The 19,794-nt window shown below is 32.6% G+C and overlaps 1 protein-coding gene across 1 annotated transcript; it reads right to left on the reverse strand.

The window, feature by feature from the left end:
* Positions 1 to 10,588: 10,588 nt before the first annotated feature.
* ADS1 (MATE efflux family protein) lies at positions 10,589 to 12,467 on the reverse strand. Its single transcript, XM_048095141.2, has one exon. It carries the CDS (start codon positions 12,353 to 12,355, stop codon positions 10,790 to 10,792), a length of 1,566 nt encoding a protein of 521 aa, XP_047951098.2. The 5' UTR covers positions 12,356 to 12,467; the 3' UTR covers positions 10,589 to 10,789.
* Positions 12,468 to 19,794: the final 7,327 nt, after the last annotated feature.

Consider the following 19,794-nt stretch of genomic DNA (forward strand, 5'->3'; position numbering starts at 1 on the left):
GTAGATAGAATAAGTTATATTCGGTTTAATGAATTAGAAATGATTGTCTTATTAATATTGCTCGATTTGATGAATATGGCCAAGGGGAGTGTTAGGATGCCACCACCTCTTAAAATAATACCATACCATCATTCATAGTCAATCATTTGTATACGTGGATGAATAATAAGCTGCCACGTGACAAATTTTTTTTGAAAAAGACGACTAACAATATTTTGTACACTATATAGAAATTTTTCTTGGCCAGCAATATCCAACATGCTACACAGCAATCTATAGATTGCTGTGTAGCGTTTATAATATTACTGTATAAGTGGTGTTACAGTGTCACTTTAAGAGGGATTGTTATTTTAACACAAATCTATGGGCCAAATATACCTTCCCAAATCAAATGTCAATTTTGGATTACAGAGTCTTGTCATTCATTTGCAGTACTATCTTGAGTGATTGCAATTAAGCTAATTCATCTTGGGATACTTTAATCTTGAATAATAAAACGATTATTTTTTAATAAACTAAACAGTATAGTGTGTAATATTAGAATTTAGAAGGGAAGTTCATACCGAACCTTAAAAGCCACTTTAAAATGAAGCTCAATGGATAAACTATGATTAAATTTTGGTCAAATTTCACATCCTTGTGCCTAACTTCAACGGTTTGGGTGGTGAGATTTCTGCAGCTGTTTTCGAACTAAAAAGAATGAATTCTAAACATTGTATTTATTCTTTGTATTATCCCCTTATCCCAACTATTGGTCAAACTAATCTACATACAATAGTGATTCACAATAAACAAACAAAATACTTATAAAATCCTAATCTACCACATTAAAGAGTGATTTAAACCTTGTTACTATATCGAAATAGCACAAAATATTGCTTCATGGTTTTAGTATGGTAAAAAAAAATGTGTGATTAGACTCTTTTCAGCGAATATTCTTTTATGTTGAGTCCACAAAAGATGTCATAGTTCTTTATAGTTAAAACACTAGTCATAACGATCATAAGAATTCAGGCAAAAAATGATTAAATAACAACATAAGCAAGTACTAAAAATATCGATGGAACAACAAATTACACCTAGTAATAATCATAGAAGAGCATCAACCAAACACACTTGCATAAATCAAGGCAATAGCATCAACCAATCACTAAAATATCCATTCTCACGGAAATGCACACCTTCACCCAAAAGCCAACTACAAGGAATGAAAAATGTAAAGGAGAGTGAAGGAATCCATTGTAGATCAATTCTACACAAATTCAAAGTTTTGGGCCATACTAACACATCACTCTTTAATCATTTATCACAGGAAAAAGATGAATAAGACACAATCCTCTAATTCAAATCTCCAACATATAATTAAGTATATATATCTATCACATGGATACTGGAGTAGTACTATACTAAAACAACAATTCCATGAACACATATTTATATAGGTGTGTATAGTCTATAAGATTTAAAATAAACAAAGTAAGAGATTTAGGAACATGCATATTAAGATCCACAAGCACATGGGAAATATATTGTATTAATATATACAGTTACGTGTCATAGTGAAAGCAATGATTATATAAAAACAATATATCATTATATTCTCATTCGTCTTTCATCGTCTACTAACAAACAATAACAACTGCAGCACCGACTCACAGACTCGAAACTCAATGTCATAATTAATTACATATAATTGAGAGAAATATAATTCAAAAGGACTGATCTTGATCAATGTGAGACCAATTATTATATAAAAACAATATATTATTATATTTTCATTCGTCTTTCATCGTCTACTAACAATAATAACTGAGAGAAATATAATTCAAAAGGACTGATCTTGATCAATGTGAGATCAGAGTAAAATCATGTTAATTATTTGGACATCAAAACTTCAAGAGCCCATAAGCTTGGACTTTTTATTTCTAAAGATTAATCATCGATAATGTATCAAATATATAAAATATCAAGAAACTCAATGCAGAATATCGCGAGAAAATCATAAAATACGTATAAACAACGAAAAAATCTTTTAAAATAAATTCCAAATTTCCAACCTTTAAATCCATGAAACATGATAAGATTATTAGGCAGGGTAATACTTTAACACCACACAATTCATAAAACTAGGAATATATTTTCGTGATAAGACATTTTTCTTTATTATCATATGATGGCACGTGTCCACTGGTTGGCAAAATTATGTGATACTCAAATATATATAGAAAAATAAAATTCCATCTTTTCAGCGGTCATATGATTTTTGAACTACATCGAACAATTTTCTCAATTTAATATGTCCGAATCGGCAAAATAATGTTAAAAGTCCAAAAATATAATGTATAAAACCTAAATTTCAACGTAACATCTATGGAATAATCTAAATTTAATAGACGGTTCGATATTAATTCTTATGGAAAGTAAAAGGAGAATATAATACTCCCTCGTCTCTGGAAAGTATGGACTTTTTCAGTCCCTGAAAAGTATGAATATTCTAATTTTAATTTTTTTTTCTTTTTAATGAGATGAAATTTATTCTGTACTAATAATATTTTAAAATCTTTTTTTATCTATCTCTCTATTACCTTACTATTTATGTATTAAAATCTGTATCAAACCAAATATTCATATTTTTCGGGAAGTATTCAATTATTGGATTTGGACAAAAGTCTAATTCAACTTGGTGGTCATGTTCAATTTTAGGTAATTGACAAGCAAAGGCAATGCCATGAAAACATGTGGGCATGTGCTTCCTCCAACCCAATGGAATATTCAGGTGGGTCAATTGCATCAACTCATCTCATAGCTAGTGGGTCCAACAATTCTAAAAAAACTCTATTAAATTCGAGTTTTGAAGTTATAGTTAAATTCACAATATGACAGCTTCATACAAATTTCTAATTTTCTGGGTTAAGATTCACTTCCATTCTTCGTCTGCCATTCATTGTTATCCATCGTCAGTGACGATCGTCACATTCATATATGCCTTCTCATGCTGACAGCTTCATACAAATTTCCAATTTTCTGGGTTGAGATTCACTTCCATTCTTCGTCTGCCATTCATTGTTAACCATCGTCAGTGACTGACGATTGCAACGTTCATTTATGCCTTCTCATACTGACGACAACTTTATTCACCGTATCTGATTCCACGAATTCTAATCGGATTATTTTGATGGATATGGACTAATACACAATTCTATTTGATGATAAGAGTGGTTGCAAATGGTATGAAAAATTGATTCCACATTGCATTAGGTTTTGGTCTAGGTCATTTGGGTCGGTGACACAGTTGTCATCCAAAATAGGCCAAACGGTGCAGTAGTTTTATTGCTTATCATTTCGGTTCCATTTCCTATTTTGGGAAACGATTTGTTTTGACAGAATATTCTTGTCGAATACTAGTACACACTTCTAAATTCTACAAATGTATGAAAATAGTTTGTTGTCTGAATGAAAGAATGGAATGGGTAAAATAGTTTTTTTTCAATGTCATAAAAAATACTCCCTCCGTCCTAGATTTAGAGTCATTTTTTGCCATAAAAGTCCGTCCCAGTTTAAGAGTCACTTTTAGAATTTTCCATATTTAGTCATACAATTTTACCTCATACTTCATCAAAATTACATAAAAATGTCATTATCTACATTAAAATAAATCAAAACAAAAATCAAAAGTCAAAAGGGACCAAACTTCAACCAACTCCACCATCTCACTTCATTTATTACACACTCTATCATCTCACTTCATTTATTACACACTTCAACTCTTTCTTAAAATCTGAGCCATAACAATAAGTGACTCCAAATGTGGGACAGGGGGAATATTTCATCACATAAGTTTAAGAACTCTTTTCCTGAAAACAATATTACCATAAATCACAACAATTTTGGGCTATACTTTATTTTTAAAGCCTGCTAGTAAAAGAATTACAGTGTGTGCGATTTATTGGGTTTAGCTTTTGGGTCAATTTCAAATGGTTGGATTATATATTGATATTAGCCCAAAAGATGATATAGATCTAATTTACAATGGGCTTTCTAGAAAGCCCAATAAATGTCTAAGCTTTTAGGTTTCACTATTTACGGGACAATATATTGTCTGGTCTCTATGATAAAACTTTCCCTATGATTTATTAATCAATTTTGATCAATATATTTGTATTAATATGCGAAATGATAAGCAATATATTTTACGTGCGTGCCACACTCGTTTAGTACATGCATATTTAGCTTTGTTTGTTTTTCTATTCATTTAATTTGATTTTAATATAGTAAAAACTGTTATTCCCAATTTTAATTACATAGTATTAAAGCAAATAATTTAGGGTACGTAGATACAATTTTCAAACGTATAGCGGTACAATTGATCATTAAAAAAAGACCACGAGGGTGAATGATTAATTGCAGATATCAAGATCTTAATGTTAACCAATGAACATTAATCGTGTTTAGTTTAGAGATTATTCTTCCTAATCTTGAAGCATAATGCAGGTTTGGGGTAATTAATGGTAGTAGGAGTCAATTAATAAGGTCTAGTAAGCTACATAGCTAGGGGATAATATATGCATGCCACCAATTATCCACACCTATAATACCACACTCATGCGGTACACGTTGCGAGATCGACACGTTTGCTAAAAAATATAGGCACTTTCAATATTGATTTTTGTAAAAAATAAACGACTTAATCATACATAGAATAAATAAGATCTACTGCATGTGCAAAACCAAACAGCAAAAACAAGACAATACTATCGAAGACAAGAACTAGACAAGAAAAACAACTAAACCAACAAACAAAACAAAACAAAACAAGAAGTCTAAACTTAAAAAAGACATAAACTCTAATAGAGCAAAGGAATACAAAAAAAACATGATGAGAAGCAAAAACCACAAACATTTGTTATGTTTGTTTTTTTTTTTTGTTAACTTTTAGTATAATACTTTTGTGGTATAGTGAATTTATATTGTGTTGTTTTGATTGTCAAGTATTATATGCTTACTAGCCTTGGCTTTGAGTATTTTTACATTTATCAAAAGCAATACTTCATTCGTCTGCAAATAATTGTCGCGTATTTTTTATTTCTTTTGTGTTAACTCTCTCGTTTAAAACTTGAGCCGCGTCAAATTAGACAACTAATAATAGCTGAAAAATGGAGTAGTGTATATTTATATGTATATATTATATATTATTTGATGCATGCATAAATTATGATGAACCCTATAGAAGAAACAATTGGAGAAATAAAAAAAGAGGAAAATAATTCATCCAAATGAAGAGATGACAGTTATGTTAGAAAAGAGTGAATCTTTGTTGCTTGCAAGGTAGACAAAGGCTATGCTTAGGCTACTGCAGTCTACAGCATTTGTTAGGACTTTGCTCAATATATTTATAAAATGAATGTGTGTGGATAACATAGACAGGTATAATGGAGTGGGATGGAAATGATGATGGTCTTGTTGGAGGGTTGTGGTACTTGTGAATTCTTCAATATTGGTTGTTAAACTATATACTATATGTGAAGATAAGGATACATATTGTTTTTTATGTTTTGTAGTGTCCTAACAATTTGAGGAACATATTACTATTACTTTTGCTTATAATTAAGAATGTTTCATATTTTCATTATGCATCGAAATTGGTTGTCAATTGATCTAGGAGTACTATATATTTTGGTCATTCTCTTATCATCGTGAGGTGTAGAATATGGCTCATGTAAATTCGCTTTATTTGTGAGTCAACAATAAAACTCATTTAAATTCCGAGAAAATATCAATTAATAATTAATTGGAGTTCGATGCAATTTAATATAATTAGCTATTTTAACTGCGCATATAAATAGAATGCACATAAATCCAGAAATATTAGAAATAGAAGTGATCATATATTCATGTCGTCAATTTAGGGATTTTTCAGACGCACTGTCATTAGAGGAGAAGAATATTTTCTTTAATTTTCTGCAAATCAAAGGGCGGTCATGACATTTCCGACCAACCCTAGTTATATTATTTTTAAATTTTATAAAATTTTATGAAGGTAAGATAATTTTTTTTAGGATTAGCCTAAAATAAAGGATGTGGGATGTAGGGACTGCAGCATTGTGAATGAGGGCATGCATGTGAAAAGCATGATGGCCTATGATGAGATTGTCTATTTATTTTATATTTAAGTACTTGTATATTATAAACATAAATAATGTGCAGTTAATGAAGAGAAAATGACATGGTCCATCAGCTGATCACCATGCTCACAAATGCATCTAAAATAAATATAGTACTACTATCTACTTATCTATAATCTATGTAGTACTAGTATATATTTTCAAGATTGGATCTTGCTTCAGTTCTCATGTATATGTACCATTTGATCTTCAATAACATAAATTTAGTACTGTCTGAATATAGTTTTTAGCAATTTCCATAAATTTAAAAATATAAAAAAATAAGGACGAAGAGACTGGTAGGGGCTTAAGTCCCTCTCATTACATATTTGCCTGCTTAGACATACATAATTATTTTTTATGTTTATGTTTTTTCAAGTATCTCATGTAACAATTCAAATATTTGATCTTGTGTATTGTAAATCTATATTAAGTAAAATTTATCTTGATAAATATGTAAGGATTTTAAGCAAGCTCTTGCATCTTAAGTAGTACTATGAGTTATGACAATATTAATGGAGCAACTAGCAAGACCCAAATGTTTGTAATTATTGATGTGCTACACATGCATGGTACTCTCTTAGTTTCTCACTCATTAATGCTAATGGAAGTAATAGAATTTTAATTGGTACATATAATAAACTATGTACAACCAATATTAGACTTATTTCTATAATTAATTCAAATGACGTTTATTTTCAATAAATGTATGATGTTACATATATCCACTTGACATGCTATTGTTTCTAATAATGAATAGAAATTTCAACGTTTATTTGATAACCAATATTGTTCCTCTTCTATTAATTAATGTTTGCGTGCATTGATTAAATTAGTTGTTGAATGTATATAAATAAAGAGACAAGACCTTATGTAAATAGTACATTAGTCTACGTGGATAATGACATCTCCTTTTATAAGCATGCACAATTCTAAACAAGAATCATCGGTTAAGTCAAAATTACAATTTTTTTATATAAAAATATACTATCACAACAAATTAAACCCAGTGGCGGCGGATCTAGGGAGTGGTCGCTCCTTCCGTGCGACTATTTAACTTTTATCGGGACGTAAAATTATCATGTCCGCCCCCTCCATTTGCTTCCGGCATCGCCCCAAACAACGAAAAAAATAGTCATGTCCGCACTAAATCAAACTAATACTATATATTCCGCCCCCTCCGTTTCCGGATCCTGGATCCGCCACTGAATTAAACATATAATGAAACATAATCAACTATATTGAAGATGTAATGTAAATTTTTGAACATTCGAATGTGTCACAACAAATACGGTATATTATGTTGAACAAAATCAACTTAATCAAGGTAAGAAATTCATTTGAATTATTAATAAAGAAAATATGAGATTACCTATTCCAAAAACTTAGGAAATTTTTCATTAAGGTTTGATTATTATATGAATTCACTTCTTTTATTTGAATTATTAATAAAGAAAATATTTATATACATGTCTCCCTCTCCAATCATAATGTTTACTTATAACTTATCACACACATATTTTGTATGTAGTGCACACTAATGAATAACACATAAATAACGGCCATACATTTTATTTTTTTGGCTTTTCTCAAATCTTATCTAAGATTTTTCTACGCCATTCAAGAGGGTCCCTCGTTTAATAATTTGACCTTCAAATGAGGTATCCCTTTGAATATTATTTAGTAGCTTTTTAAAAAAGAAAACGAAAATTTTGTAAAAATCAAGAAAATCCAATTGAAAAACATACAAAATTGGCAGAAAGTTTTGCTACAAATTTGCAACAAAATGTGATGGATATGAATCATGTGATGGGAACGGGCCGGGCCCCAGTAGATTCTAAACCCCAATTTTTTCTGAGCTTACAACGTGTATAGCCTCAGTATCCACGTTGTATATATATGTTTGTGTATAATTTGATTGATATTGCCATATATTGGTGTAATAATAATTTTTTTTAACATATAAAATTGGTTCAGAACACACATGAGGAATATAATATTCATATACTTAGTATTGTTTTTTAGCAGTTCGTAGTGAGTGTTTTTCTGCAATGATTCTATGTCCGAATAATTTAGTTGGTTAAATGTTTCTCTTTGTTTATATATTTTTTATATAATAAAGAACAAGCTCTAGACTCTCAAATGGCCGAGCTCAAAGTTCAATAGTAGATGCGAAGTTTATATATTTTTTGTATAATAAAGAACAAGCTCTAGACTCTCAAATGGCCGAGCTCAAAGTTCAATAGTAGATGCGAACAATGAAAACCAACTGATAGGCAACACAAAGGCAAATAACAACACCAAAGGCTAGACGAACGCAATAAATAGTACCTGCAAAAATAGTAATCACTCACGTTGTGAGCCGGATCATCTTTATGGTGGAAGCATTGAGTTTGCCCAAATGCTAATGTCGTTGAAATTTTCAAACATATGTTACAGTTAAAGGGAAATTCCAAGCACCAACCACTTATCCAAGTTTCGAGACGATAGAAGAGTCACTTCTTCTCAAACTCCCAGTCGAGATCGAAACTTTGGAATGCAACTTTATTGCGGATGTCCCATTTGGACCATGATATGACATAGAAATTCTGTGCTGATGTCCAAATTCGCTTTGCAAAGTCTCTGAATGGGGCACCAAGCCAAGAAAGAAGACATGTCTTTAATTAATAAATCGAAAGTTCAAACCACCATAATCACATACTAAATGAGGAAACAATATTGATGATATGCAAAAATTGAAAATAGGAGTAGTGGGGTTTGGAAGGCACAAGAAATGCAATAGTAGGAGGAAAATCCCTGCCACACCATTGCCTCTGCTTCTTATTTTACAGACAACAAACTTATATGTTTCCTTCCCATTTGATACAATTTCACATCAATATTTTAGGTGAAGCAGTGAAATGTTTTCATAATTATTTTACACCAAATTTTGCGACAAAATTATTGCAGCTTGATTAGACAAAAATCCTTCTTTGAGATTATCATCGAAATGACAACAATTAAATTTGACCCCTTATAATTATCAACAAAACTAAATGTAAACCGTATTCCATTGTAAAAAATATTTATGATGAAAATTATAAGATGAATGTTTCAATTTATAAAGAAAGTAAGCGGTTAATTCCAATGCTTTGGATCCAAATAAATTATTGATGATTTGTTTTTATATAAGTTGGGAATGTCATGTGCGTGACTGCTTCGAACTAGTTTACACTTCACGACAAAGTTAAATAAATAAATGAAAGTGACTTTTAATTCTGTAACGACATAAGACTATAGTTAAGAGATTATATAATATCCAGTGACTCACATCAATTATGTAAGACAATAAATATAAGGTTTTATATATTAAATGTTTTTTTTTCTTTTAATGAATTAGTCTTTTGAGATATTTTATTTTGTTTGATATGTAATATTGATAATTTTGTTAAAAGATTCGATAGTTTGGAATGGCAGCTCATGGAATTACACCCATGGAATGATGACCTAACCTTGATTATAATCAAGGTAAATTCATGATGAAATATTAGGTAGCTATACTCGTAATTATCTTTAATCAAATAATCACTCAACATTGGATTTCATTTTCTCAATCATTATCTAATTAAGCTAATTTAGTTTGGTTCCAACTTCCAAACTCCAAAGGGTACGACAACAACACAATGCATGTTTCATATCAAGGGACAATTCAACATCAGGTTGCTATCCGCAATTTATACATGTACTCTAGGTAGATTGACATAGAATCAACGACACATCCAAAAAAACGTAAATTGTGGGGGTTGGACACAGTGAAAAAGGTCGACACTGATGTCAGGAGATGGAGGCAGTGCAACGATTGTTGCTGAAAATGGGTGACATACAAAGCACAGAGTAAACACCAATCTCATAAGATTTGTATGGAACCGCCACAACGTACGTGGATCTGCAACAACTCTAAAAAACCAAATTTAATAGAATTTTTCCAGCCCTCGTGGGCGGCAGTGGATCGGCCGGCCCCAACCCCATAGGATCCGTCTTTGTGCCTAGAATAAGAGATCAATTAAAAACATGAGAACTTTATAACAAAGGAAAATTATTCTATTAATTATATTTTTGAAATTTAATTCGTAATATATAAGTGCAATTTCTTGTTATTCATTACTCCATATTAGTTGTTCTTTCTTGGCGTATGTTTGTTTGAGTTTTCAAATGTATTTTTTTAAAATCCGTCGAATTCTAAGTGTTTTATGTCAAATACGCAGTATATACTTACATATCACACCAATAATATTTCGAATTAAATATACTTACAAAGTTTGTATAAGCGGCTGTAGATGACTAAAGTCAAAAAACACTATGATTAGTGACCAATTATAAAGGTAAAAGGCCATTTAAATAAATATCCCTACATGTATACTTTCAATAAAATTGAAATAGGCAAGATATTTAAAGTTGCAAAAGGGGAATAAAAAATCTCATATACCACTCATCTTGATTTTCCATTTTTACAAAAATATATCCAAATCCCCCCAAAAAAATCACTGATTCACTCACAGCAGAGCTCGAATTAGAATGGGAATAAAAAATAAAATTAGAGGAAATAAAATTCCTAGTGAAAAAATTACATTAGATTTGGATTTCAACAATCACGATGACGCCACGGAGACGCAAATCAAGGGCCGCCCTTCCTCCACGTCAGCCTCACGTGGCAGTGCCGCGTCAGCACATCCGGCGGCGCACGTGAGCAGCTGCGCCCTCATCGCCTCGTACTCCCAGTTGGTGGTCCCCACCACATACAGCATGAGCCCGGCGCAGCACACTTGGGCCGAGAGGAGCCCGATCCACAGCCCGCAGAAGCCCACCCCGAGCATGAACCCGAGCCCGACCGCCACCGGCATTCCGACCAGGTAAAACGCGCCGAGGTTCACGTTCGCCGCCGTCGACGGCCGCGCCGTCCCGCGCACGACCCCGCACCCGACCGTCTGCGGGCAGTTCCCCAGCTCGCAGAGGCCGAGTATGGGCAGCGCCGCGGCCGTCAGACGGACGACGTCCGCGTCCGCAGTGTACATCCTGGCCCAGGACGTCCGCACTGCGGCCGCGAACGCCATCGCGGACACGCCCATCAGCCCGGCCAGGAATATCGATATGACGGCCGAGACCCGGGCCCGCCCCGGCCGGTTCGCACCGAGCTCGTTCCCCACCCGGGTCGACACCGCCAGACCCAGGGACGAGGGGAACACGTACAGCAACGACGTCGTCTGGATTAACACTCCCATCGACGCGACAGTCGCTCTGGGGTCCGCCAGCAGACCGCAGAGCACTATCATGATCTCGTACCACCACCACTCCAGACAGACTGAGACGCAGCTGGGCGCCGCCAGGCGCGCCAGCGGCGCCCAGCCGCGGACGCAGTCCAGGGTCGGCCGCGTCCACGCGGCCGACCCGCGGACCCAGGCCGCCAGCGCGGCCAGGGCGGCCGCGTTGGACGCGGCCGAGGCCGCGGCCACCCCGGCCGCGCCGAGGCCGAGGCGGGAGACGAGGAGGAAGTTGAGGGGGAGGTGGAAGGCGGCGCCGACGAGGGAGGCGACGGTGAGGGGGTGGTTGATGCCTTGGGCGCGAAGGTAGATTCTTATGGGGTGGAAAATGGAATTAGTGATGAGATCAGGGAGGGAAAAGAGAAGATATGTGTGGGCCAGGGCGGTGATGCTGGGGTCTTGGTGTAAATAGAGAAGAATACTGGAAATGTTTAGCCAAAGAAAGGCAATTGGGATGGAGCAAAGGAGGAGGAAGAGTATAGAGCGGTGGAGAGTGAGGGAGAGAAGCTCCGGCCGCTTCGCGCCGAAGGCTTGGGAGCATAGCGGCTCCATGCCGAGGGCGAGGCCGGAGAGGACGGAGTAGCCGGTGATGTTGGCAAAGGCGATGGCTAGGGCGCCTGCGGCGAGCTCTGCTTCGCCGAGGCGGCCTAGAAAGAGCATGGAGAGCATGGAGCGGGAGTAGAGGACAAGAGCCGTTAGAGCTATAGGAAAGGCGAGGGAGAGGAGGGATTTGGCCTCGGAGGCCACCTCGGAGGCGGTGATCCGAGGTGGCGGGGGTTTGGTGGGGGGCTTGAGGGAAATGAGGTCGAGGTAGAGGTGGCAAGGCGGCGGAGGAGGCGGAGGAGAGGGGTAGTGTTTGTGGTCGGAGAGAGGAGGGATGGGGTTGGGATTGCACATATTATGGAGGAGATTTGTTTACTTAAAAAAAACTTGCAATTGTGTGTTTTTGTTGGAGGAGTGTGATATATATAATACTATGGGATTGCACATTAGTGTATGTGTATATGTATTTGTGTATCTCTAATGTCAGTCACTTTGAGCAGAGGAGATCTTATTATAAATATACTTTTTTCATACAAGGGGTGGTGGGATTATTTTTTTACCAATTTTAGTTGTGTTACAAAGAATGAAAATATTTGTATTGTTTTGTTTCCAAATTTACAGGCTATATGTTGTGATATTTGTCCAACTTTGATTTTGAAAATTATATTTGCGGGAATTAGAGGTGGGGTGGGTGGGGCAGGGTGGGGGTGAGAGGTGGCATGCTCTTTTTGGAATTGAAATGGGAGAGTGTGTGTTTTAATTTAAATTTTATTTTTGTGTTATTTTTGTGCTTGTTTTTTGTGGATTTGTTAGTTTATGAGGGAGCAGTTTGGTAGTCCCCATAGACTGCAATTTCCAATAATATATGAATGTGAAAAAATGGGTATTTTTACGAGAAATATTTACTGGTGTGTCTTGATCATTCATGGCCCTTTGGCTCAGTGCCAAAGCCAGTGCACAACTACATATGAATTCTCCATTAGCAAAATTTACAAAGAAAAAGTGTTAATTATAAGTTTTTTTGGGTGAGGTGATTTTGGTTTTATTAATTACATATTGTGGCATTAATTTAGGGTTTTTTGGAAAGAAATTCAATTAATCATGTACAAAATAATACTCCTAAGGCAAGCTGGATAAGTGTCAGTCCAATGAATTGGACTCGAACAATGTAAGAAGTGTGCATGTGTTAAAATAGTTTTGGTACAACAATATCTAATGATTAAATAAGTTTATTAATATTAAGGCTTGTTTGTTGTGTAAGATAAGATGTGATCATGGATTTATCATGTTTGGTTCACATTATTAAAATATAAATAAGATATAATCCATGGTTTGGTATGATATATTATAAGTTCATATAAAATATTAGTGATAACTAAGATTCGTATTAATTATATTATACTAGCTCATTTGAATTATAACGGGTCGTATGTATAAATATATTATATAGTTCACTCGTACCAAACGAGCCTTAGTATATTTTAAAAATCCTTTTTATGTAAAAAATGAAGTAGAAAAATCTGATTAATGATTTATATTATCTAGTGAATTTCGTATAAAAAAATTAAATTGACATCAAGTTAAATGGAGTATTAATTTATCATTATTACTTACACCATATACTAGCAAAATAGAGTACATTTTTTTAACGTCAGACAAAAACTAACTAAATAAATTTCATGTAGACATTACACAATCTACGTACATAAATAAATGTACGAATTGCAGAAATTCAGTGATTTTCTAAAATTGTTAGGGAACAACATTTTAGCAAATAGTACAAGAAAATTTCAGAAATTAGCACACGTCTAATTTTGTATAGTAAATAAAATATAAATACACACATGTATTCCAACTCATCACAAAACGACTTCCAAAATTTAGAAAAAGTTGCCAGAGGGTATATATATAGATAAAAATTCTATGGTATGTGAATTTTTGAATTATACTATTTGATAAAAGTAAATAAGATAGAGGACGATATAATATGTAATTTCGTATGAAATAATAATAATATGATTATATGGTGAAATTCCAGCACAATACATGATTGTCTCCATTTTCCACACATGGGATGTGGCCATCACAAGACAAAAGCTTCAGCTTTCCATTTTGGAGCTTCTCAAAATCGGATGTCATGTTTAGTAATTTGCATACCTAATAACAATTGTACATATTATGCCAATAATGGACTCGAAACATTTTACAATAACATACTCCAAGAGTGTGGTCGAGTGGTATGAGATTTGTTCATCCTTAATCAAATAGTCAGGTAATTTATTTTTGGGTATGGAGCATTGTCTAATTTAATCTTTAGGTCAGTTGTCCCACTCTTCAAAATACTAACAAATCAGCACATAATATAGTCACATAGTCTGTCGGTGATTACTCTTGGTCTAACCCCCAGGAAAAGAATTTATATCATAAATGGAAAATCAAATGAGAAAAAAATAATATCCCACTTGGGAGAAAAGAATAAGAAACAAAAAGAAGAAAATAATTCCAAATTGGCAATAAAATTTGCTATAGATAAAAATGTCTATAATCACACTATATTCATCCTCCTTTCTTCGAATCCCTACATTATCACAAGTTTTCGAAAAACTTTCAACCTTCTATTAAAACTCTGCCCCGTGAAAAAACTAAAAACGTGTGTGAATTGACCTAGTGGTGTACTAGTAGTTAATATATTTGAGATTTAAAGGTTTCGGGTGGGTTTGAGTCCATCTTGGCACGGCCTATAAATTTCTCTATCTGCCTATGAAAAATGAACATAAAATATTGATTATAGTTTATCGAATAAATCGCCTTTATGCATCATTCCCCTGCCTTAATTGTATACAATCCTCACAAGAGGCCCAAGAATTTAATGAGGAAAATAGATAACAATGATTTTACAAGAATTTAATGAGGAAAACTCTAAATATGGAGAAAATCCTATTGTGAGACCATTTCTTCACTTAAAATGCATCTACCAATATTTTTGTGTAAAGCATCTGCCCTCATTATCACACCACATTCTTCGTGGTGAAAGGAATCATAAATTTAAAATATACTACTAGTATTAACTAAATTTAAAAAAGCACTAATATCCTAATCAAATTTTGGTTTCAAGATGAAAAATTCATTTCTTTCTTATTCTCCGAAAATTTGGGAATAAAATCATGCCACTATAAATAAAAATACTTTTATTAAATTATTTTAGAAGTTAAAATCTAAATGGAATAATTATTTGCTGATTAACAAAATAAATAATTCTAATTAAAAAACTATGTATCCAACTCTCAAGATATCAATTTTTTTTTAAAAAAAAATTCAGTTTACATACACAAATTGAGAAATAGAGCATATATTTGATTTCAAGGTATGAATACGTGCACTTTCTGTTTCATTGAAAGAGATGTGCAAATTATAGTCATGATCTGTCTTTATCCGACATGTTTTTTTAGTGTAATTCCATACATATATTGGGATTGCAAACAGAGGATTTAGACATGATTTTTCCATAATCGTGGGAAATTTGACCACGAAATTAGGATGATGTGAAAAGAGACCATGTCTCGTTATTTTTCATTCACTTTGGATCTGTTTATTTCGCTACAAAATTAGAATTAGTATCATTATGTAAATAAAAACCATATATTTTTATAAAAAAAATAGAATTAGTATCATCTTTTGACGAGTATTTTTTTAAAAAAAAATCTATAAATAAACTTATACTAGGTGTTTTTGTGTGTTTCATAAATATGGAGTAAAAACTTAAGAAAATTTGTAAGGATGTCATATTTAATCAATTTTTGTCGCATTTGTTGCAGACAACATGCATGAATTAATTTAATATTGATAATTAATGCATAATGTCAAAAAAACAATCTAAACTTTCCCTATTTTCAAACGAATAAAAGTTAAATTGATTGCAATATTGATTTTTTCGAAAATGCTGCATACGATTTTGACCACCGAAGTGCAACTTTTGAATATAGGATCGTGTTGGAAAAAAAAAGTCAAAAATGTCCGTATTTCATAATTAAATCATTTAAATGGAACATATTATAAGGTACATTCAATATTTAATACTCATATAATATATTAAATTTTTTTTAAATTTATCTATGGATAAAACTAATTACACATAAGCTGAAACTGTTAAATACCATCTTTTAGAAATATGGATGTTATTTTAGTCCGATATCATAATTTATGTGAATAAACTAGTAAGTTAATATAATTAGGACTCGTTTGATAAAAAAAATGAGATATGAAAAGATAAGTAAAATAAGATAAGAAATACGGGCTTTATGTCAAGATATGCAAAAATATAATTTATTTTGGTTGATGTTTGATTGAAAAGAAATTATCTATTTTTGTAAAGTATATTATATAACATGGCTTAACTTGATAAATTGGTAGGTTACATAAACATGGTTAAAGTTATAATTTTGGTAAGATTGGTTAGGGCCCTTGTCTTATATTGGGCTTTGAGTTAAGCTTATCTATGATATCAAACCTTTAGAAATGTTCATATACAATTCTCTATCTTGGTATTACTAACTTATTAAACACGCCCTAAACAATTACAATTGAAATTTTAAATTAAAGCACCATTAATTTTTAACTCGAATTATCCATAACCTATAGTCCGCAATTCAAGAGTGTTGAATTTCTACGAATGCAAACAACAACTAAATCAAAAACATAAATGCACCAATCGTCAATTTTCAAAAATAAAAAATTTCCAAACAATTGAAGCCATAAAGAAAAAATAAATATAGAAAATCCATGTTTATATTAACTAAATCTGTTTGATTGGTGACTTCACTGCTGAGATCAGAGGAATTTGCTGCTTATCACTAGAATCCAATCTAACACTCATACCACAAACTGTTAGATCTCAGATCTTATATTATTTCTCTTAAAATCAAACACATATAACCAATGTATTATGTCACATATTTTTTAAAATATTAATTGTGATTTATAAGTGGGTTCATGTCCAGATAAATCAGACAATATTCACATTGTTCCCTATGGGACTGCAACCAATATTTCTAGGAATATTGTCACTCACTAAAAGTACATCCTCACAGGATCACTTAAATTTTAAAGTATTAATTATAGGAATATGTAACTGGATGTTTCAAATCAATGATAATATAGAATATTTTGTTGAGAAATCAAGATAATCCATTAAAAATATATACATCCAAGAACAGCTGTGTTACATATGTCTATATAGGGTTTGGCTACTATAAAATAAATGATCATTTATAATTTCATAATTTCATATTTCAACCAAAATATAGTACTACTATATAATTATTTTTCTTTTAGTGAGCTGGAGAAGACCTGGCTTCCTAAATTGCTCATTCTGAGCTGCTAAATTTCCTTAATCCGGTCTCTTTATTTTGTATTTGAATTAAAATAAAAAATAATTTTATATAAATTTCAAGATATTACAAAGAATTGTGGAAAATCTCGTCACAATTGACGTGTAACATCTTATTATATGCTGTCAACAAATTTCATAATATACCAAAAAGTATGTCGCATATATGAAGCTTTTTATTTTTTTTATTGGCTAAAACGTCCAAGTACAAAAAGATGTAAAAAGTGCAAAAGTTATTGCGGCCGGTGCTAAACATACTAGGAAATAAATTATGTCTTGTTATATTCTTGGTGTTTGATTTGATTTGCAATTATCTTTTGAACTCTAAAAATATTGTTTCTTTTGAAGTTAGTGTAAGAATTGAAAATCATTATTAGCTCTTCCATTTTGAATTTGGACGCTAGAAATTAGAATGACTAATTTTTTTTTAATACTAAGTAAAAATGATCATTCGTGTTTCCAACTATACCATAACTCTAGTTTTAGAAAATGTTGATGTCTCAACTAAAATTAGGGAATACAAATAGAAGTGTACTAGAAAAACAAAAAATTAAGATAATTTATTCTCAACTTATAGACGCTTTCCTTATATTTAAAATTTTTCAAATTTTTTTAACGCAATTAGTTGCGTCTCTATATTTATTCCATTAAAGGATAGGAGTACTAAATTTTTTCGATATCTATAATAAATATATTTAATTGATGGGTGAATGTAGTATTTGGACAACCTTTTTAGAAATTTCATTTTAAAAAAGCTATACAAATATATTCCATCAATAAATTAACAAAAATACTAGTGATAAATTGATTTACGAAAGAAAACTAATCAAAAAATGTAATTTTTTTTTGCGATTTCACTTATTATCATGAGCACCAACCGTGATGAGGCGTTTACCCTGATTAATGAATCAAAGAAACACTCACATATGACAAACGGCAAGCAACATGTCCAAACTAACAAGAAACAAAGAAAACTCACAACACCAACAACAAAGCAACACTGTATTCTGCGGCCATCTAAAAACCACAAGAACCTAAACATACACACATGTGTATCGATACATATATTATTTTGTTTGTATTAAGGAAAGTGTGGTTGATCCAGTCCACAATTTTCAGTTTTCACACATGCTTAAGGTGAGTTGAATGGTGAAGCACCTTTGTATCATAAATATGAATGAATATTCTCTTATGACAATCTTTTTCACTTTTTTTTGGCTGACAGGTTAAGGCAAAGTTGTGAGATCAGTTAATGCATGTGAAAGTCCATTAGATTTACATGAATCAGAGATCTCTTTTTTTAGGTACAATCTTTAGAAGATGTGGTATAAAAGAGAACATGCATTTACTACAAATGGAAATCTCCATGTGTTTGTTTATTGGGAAAGGGCAAAGAAACCTCTGTCAGAGCAATCCACTTGCACACCACACATTTCTCCCACTTCTTCTTGCTCCATCACAAGATTTTCTATTCACAATTTGTCCATTCTTAAATTATTTGTAGTATAATACTCTTCCCACCATAAAAATAGACCATATTTCATTTTTCGTCCATTCTATGAAAATAGTACTCCCTCCGTCCCAGATAATTCGATCCAGTATTCCATTTCGGGCCGTCCCACATAATTTGTCCCATTTCACTTTTACCATTTTTGGTAGTGGACCTCATATTCCACTAACTCATTCCTACTCACATTTTATTATAAAACTAGTACTTTAAAAGTAGGACTCACATCCCACCATTTTTTTCAACTCACTTTCCATTACATTTCTTAAAACCCGTGCCGGGTCAAAGTGTCCTGAATCATCTGGGACGGAAGGAGTAGTTCATATCTACTTATGACAATTTTTTTTTCCTTATCTTTTACTTGAATATTTATGGGTCTCACTATCCACTACACAATTTCAACTATTTTTCTCATTTTCTCTTATTTTATCAATTATACATTAAAACGTGTATCAATCCTAAATGGTCTATTTCTATATTTCTATAGAACGGAGGGAGTATATACTTATGACAATCATAAATGATCACTTCTAACAAATATTCATAAATGATCACTCCTAACAACTATTGAGTCTTTCATAGTATAATCTATATTTCCTATTATATTTTAATAAAGAATTTTTCTATATTTTGTTTTGGTGATAAGAGCTTTATAAAATGTACACTATAAATAATTGAAAAATGGTAGGGGCTTAAAGCCCCTTGTGCATAAGATTGTGTCTGCCACTAGTCTTTTCCAAATTATGGTTTATGGTTTAATAGGAACTTTCGTATAACAATCTATATAAAATATGAATGAAATTTGAAGATGTTATAAGAAAAAATTTGAAAAATTAGATGACATTAGCTACAATTATTCATCGCTTTCAATAATTTTGAAAAAGAATCATCTAGTAATAA

This window comes from Salvia hispanica, chromosome 4 (assembly GCF_029641045.1).
Source record: "Salvia hispanica isolate PSC_SH4W2 chromosome 4, Shi_PSC_v1, whole genome shotgun sequence".
NCBI lineage: Eukaryota > Viridiplantae > Streptophyta > Magnoliopsida > Lamiales > Lamiaceae > Salvia > Salvia hispanica.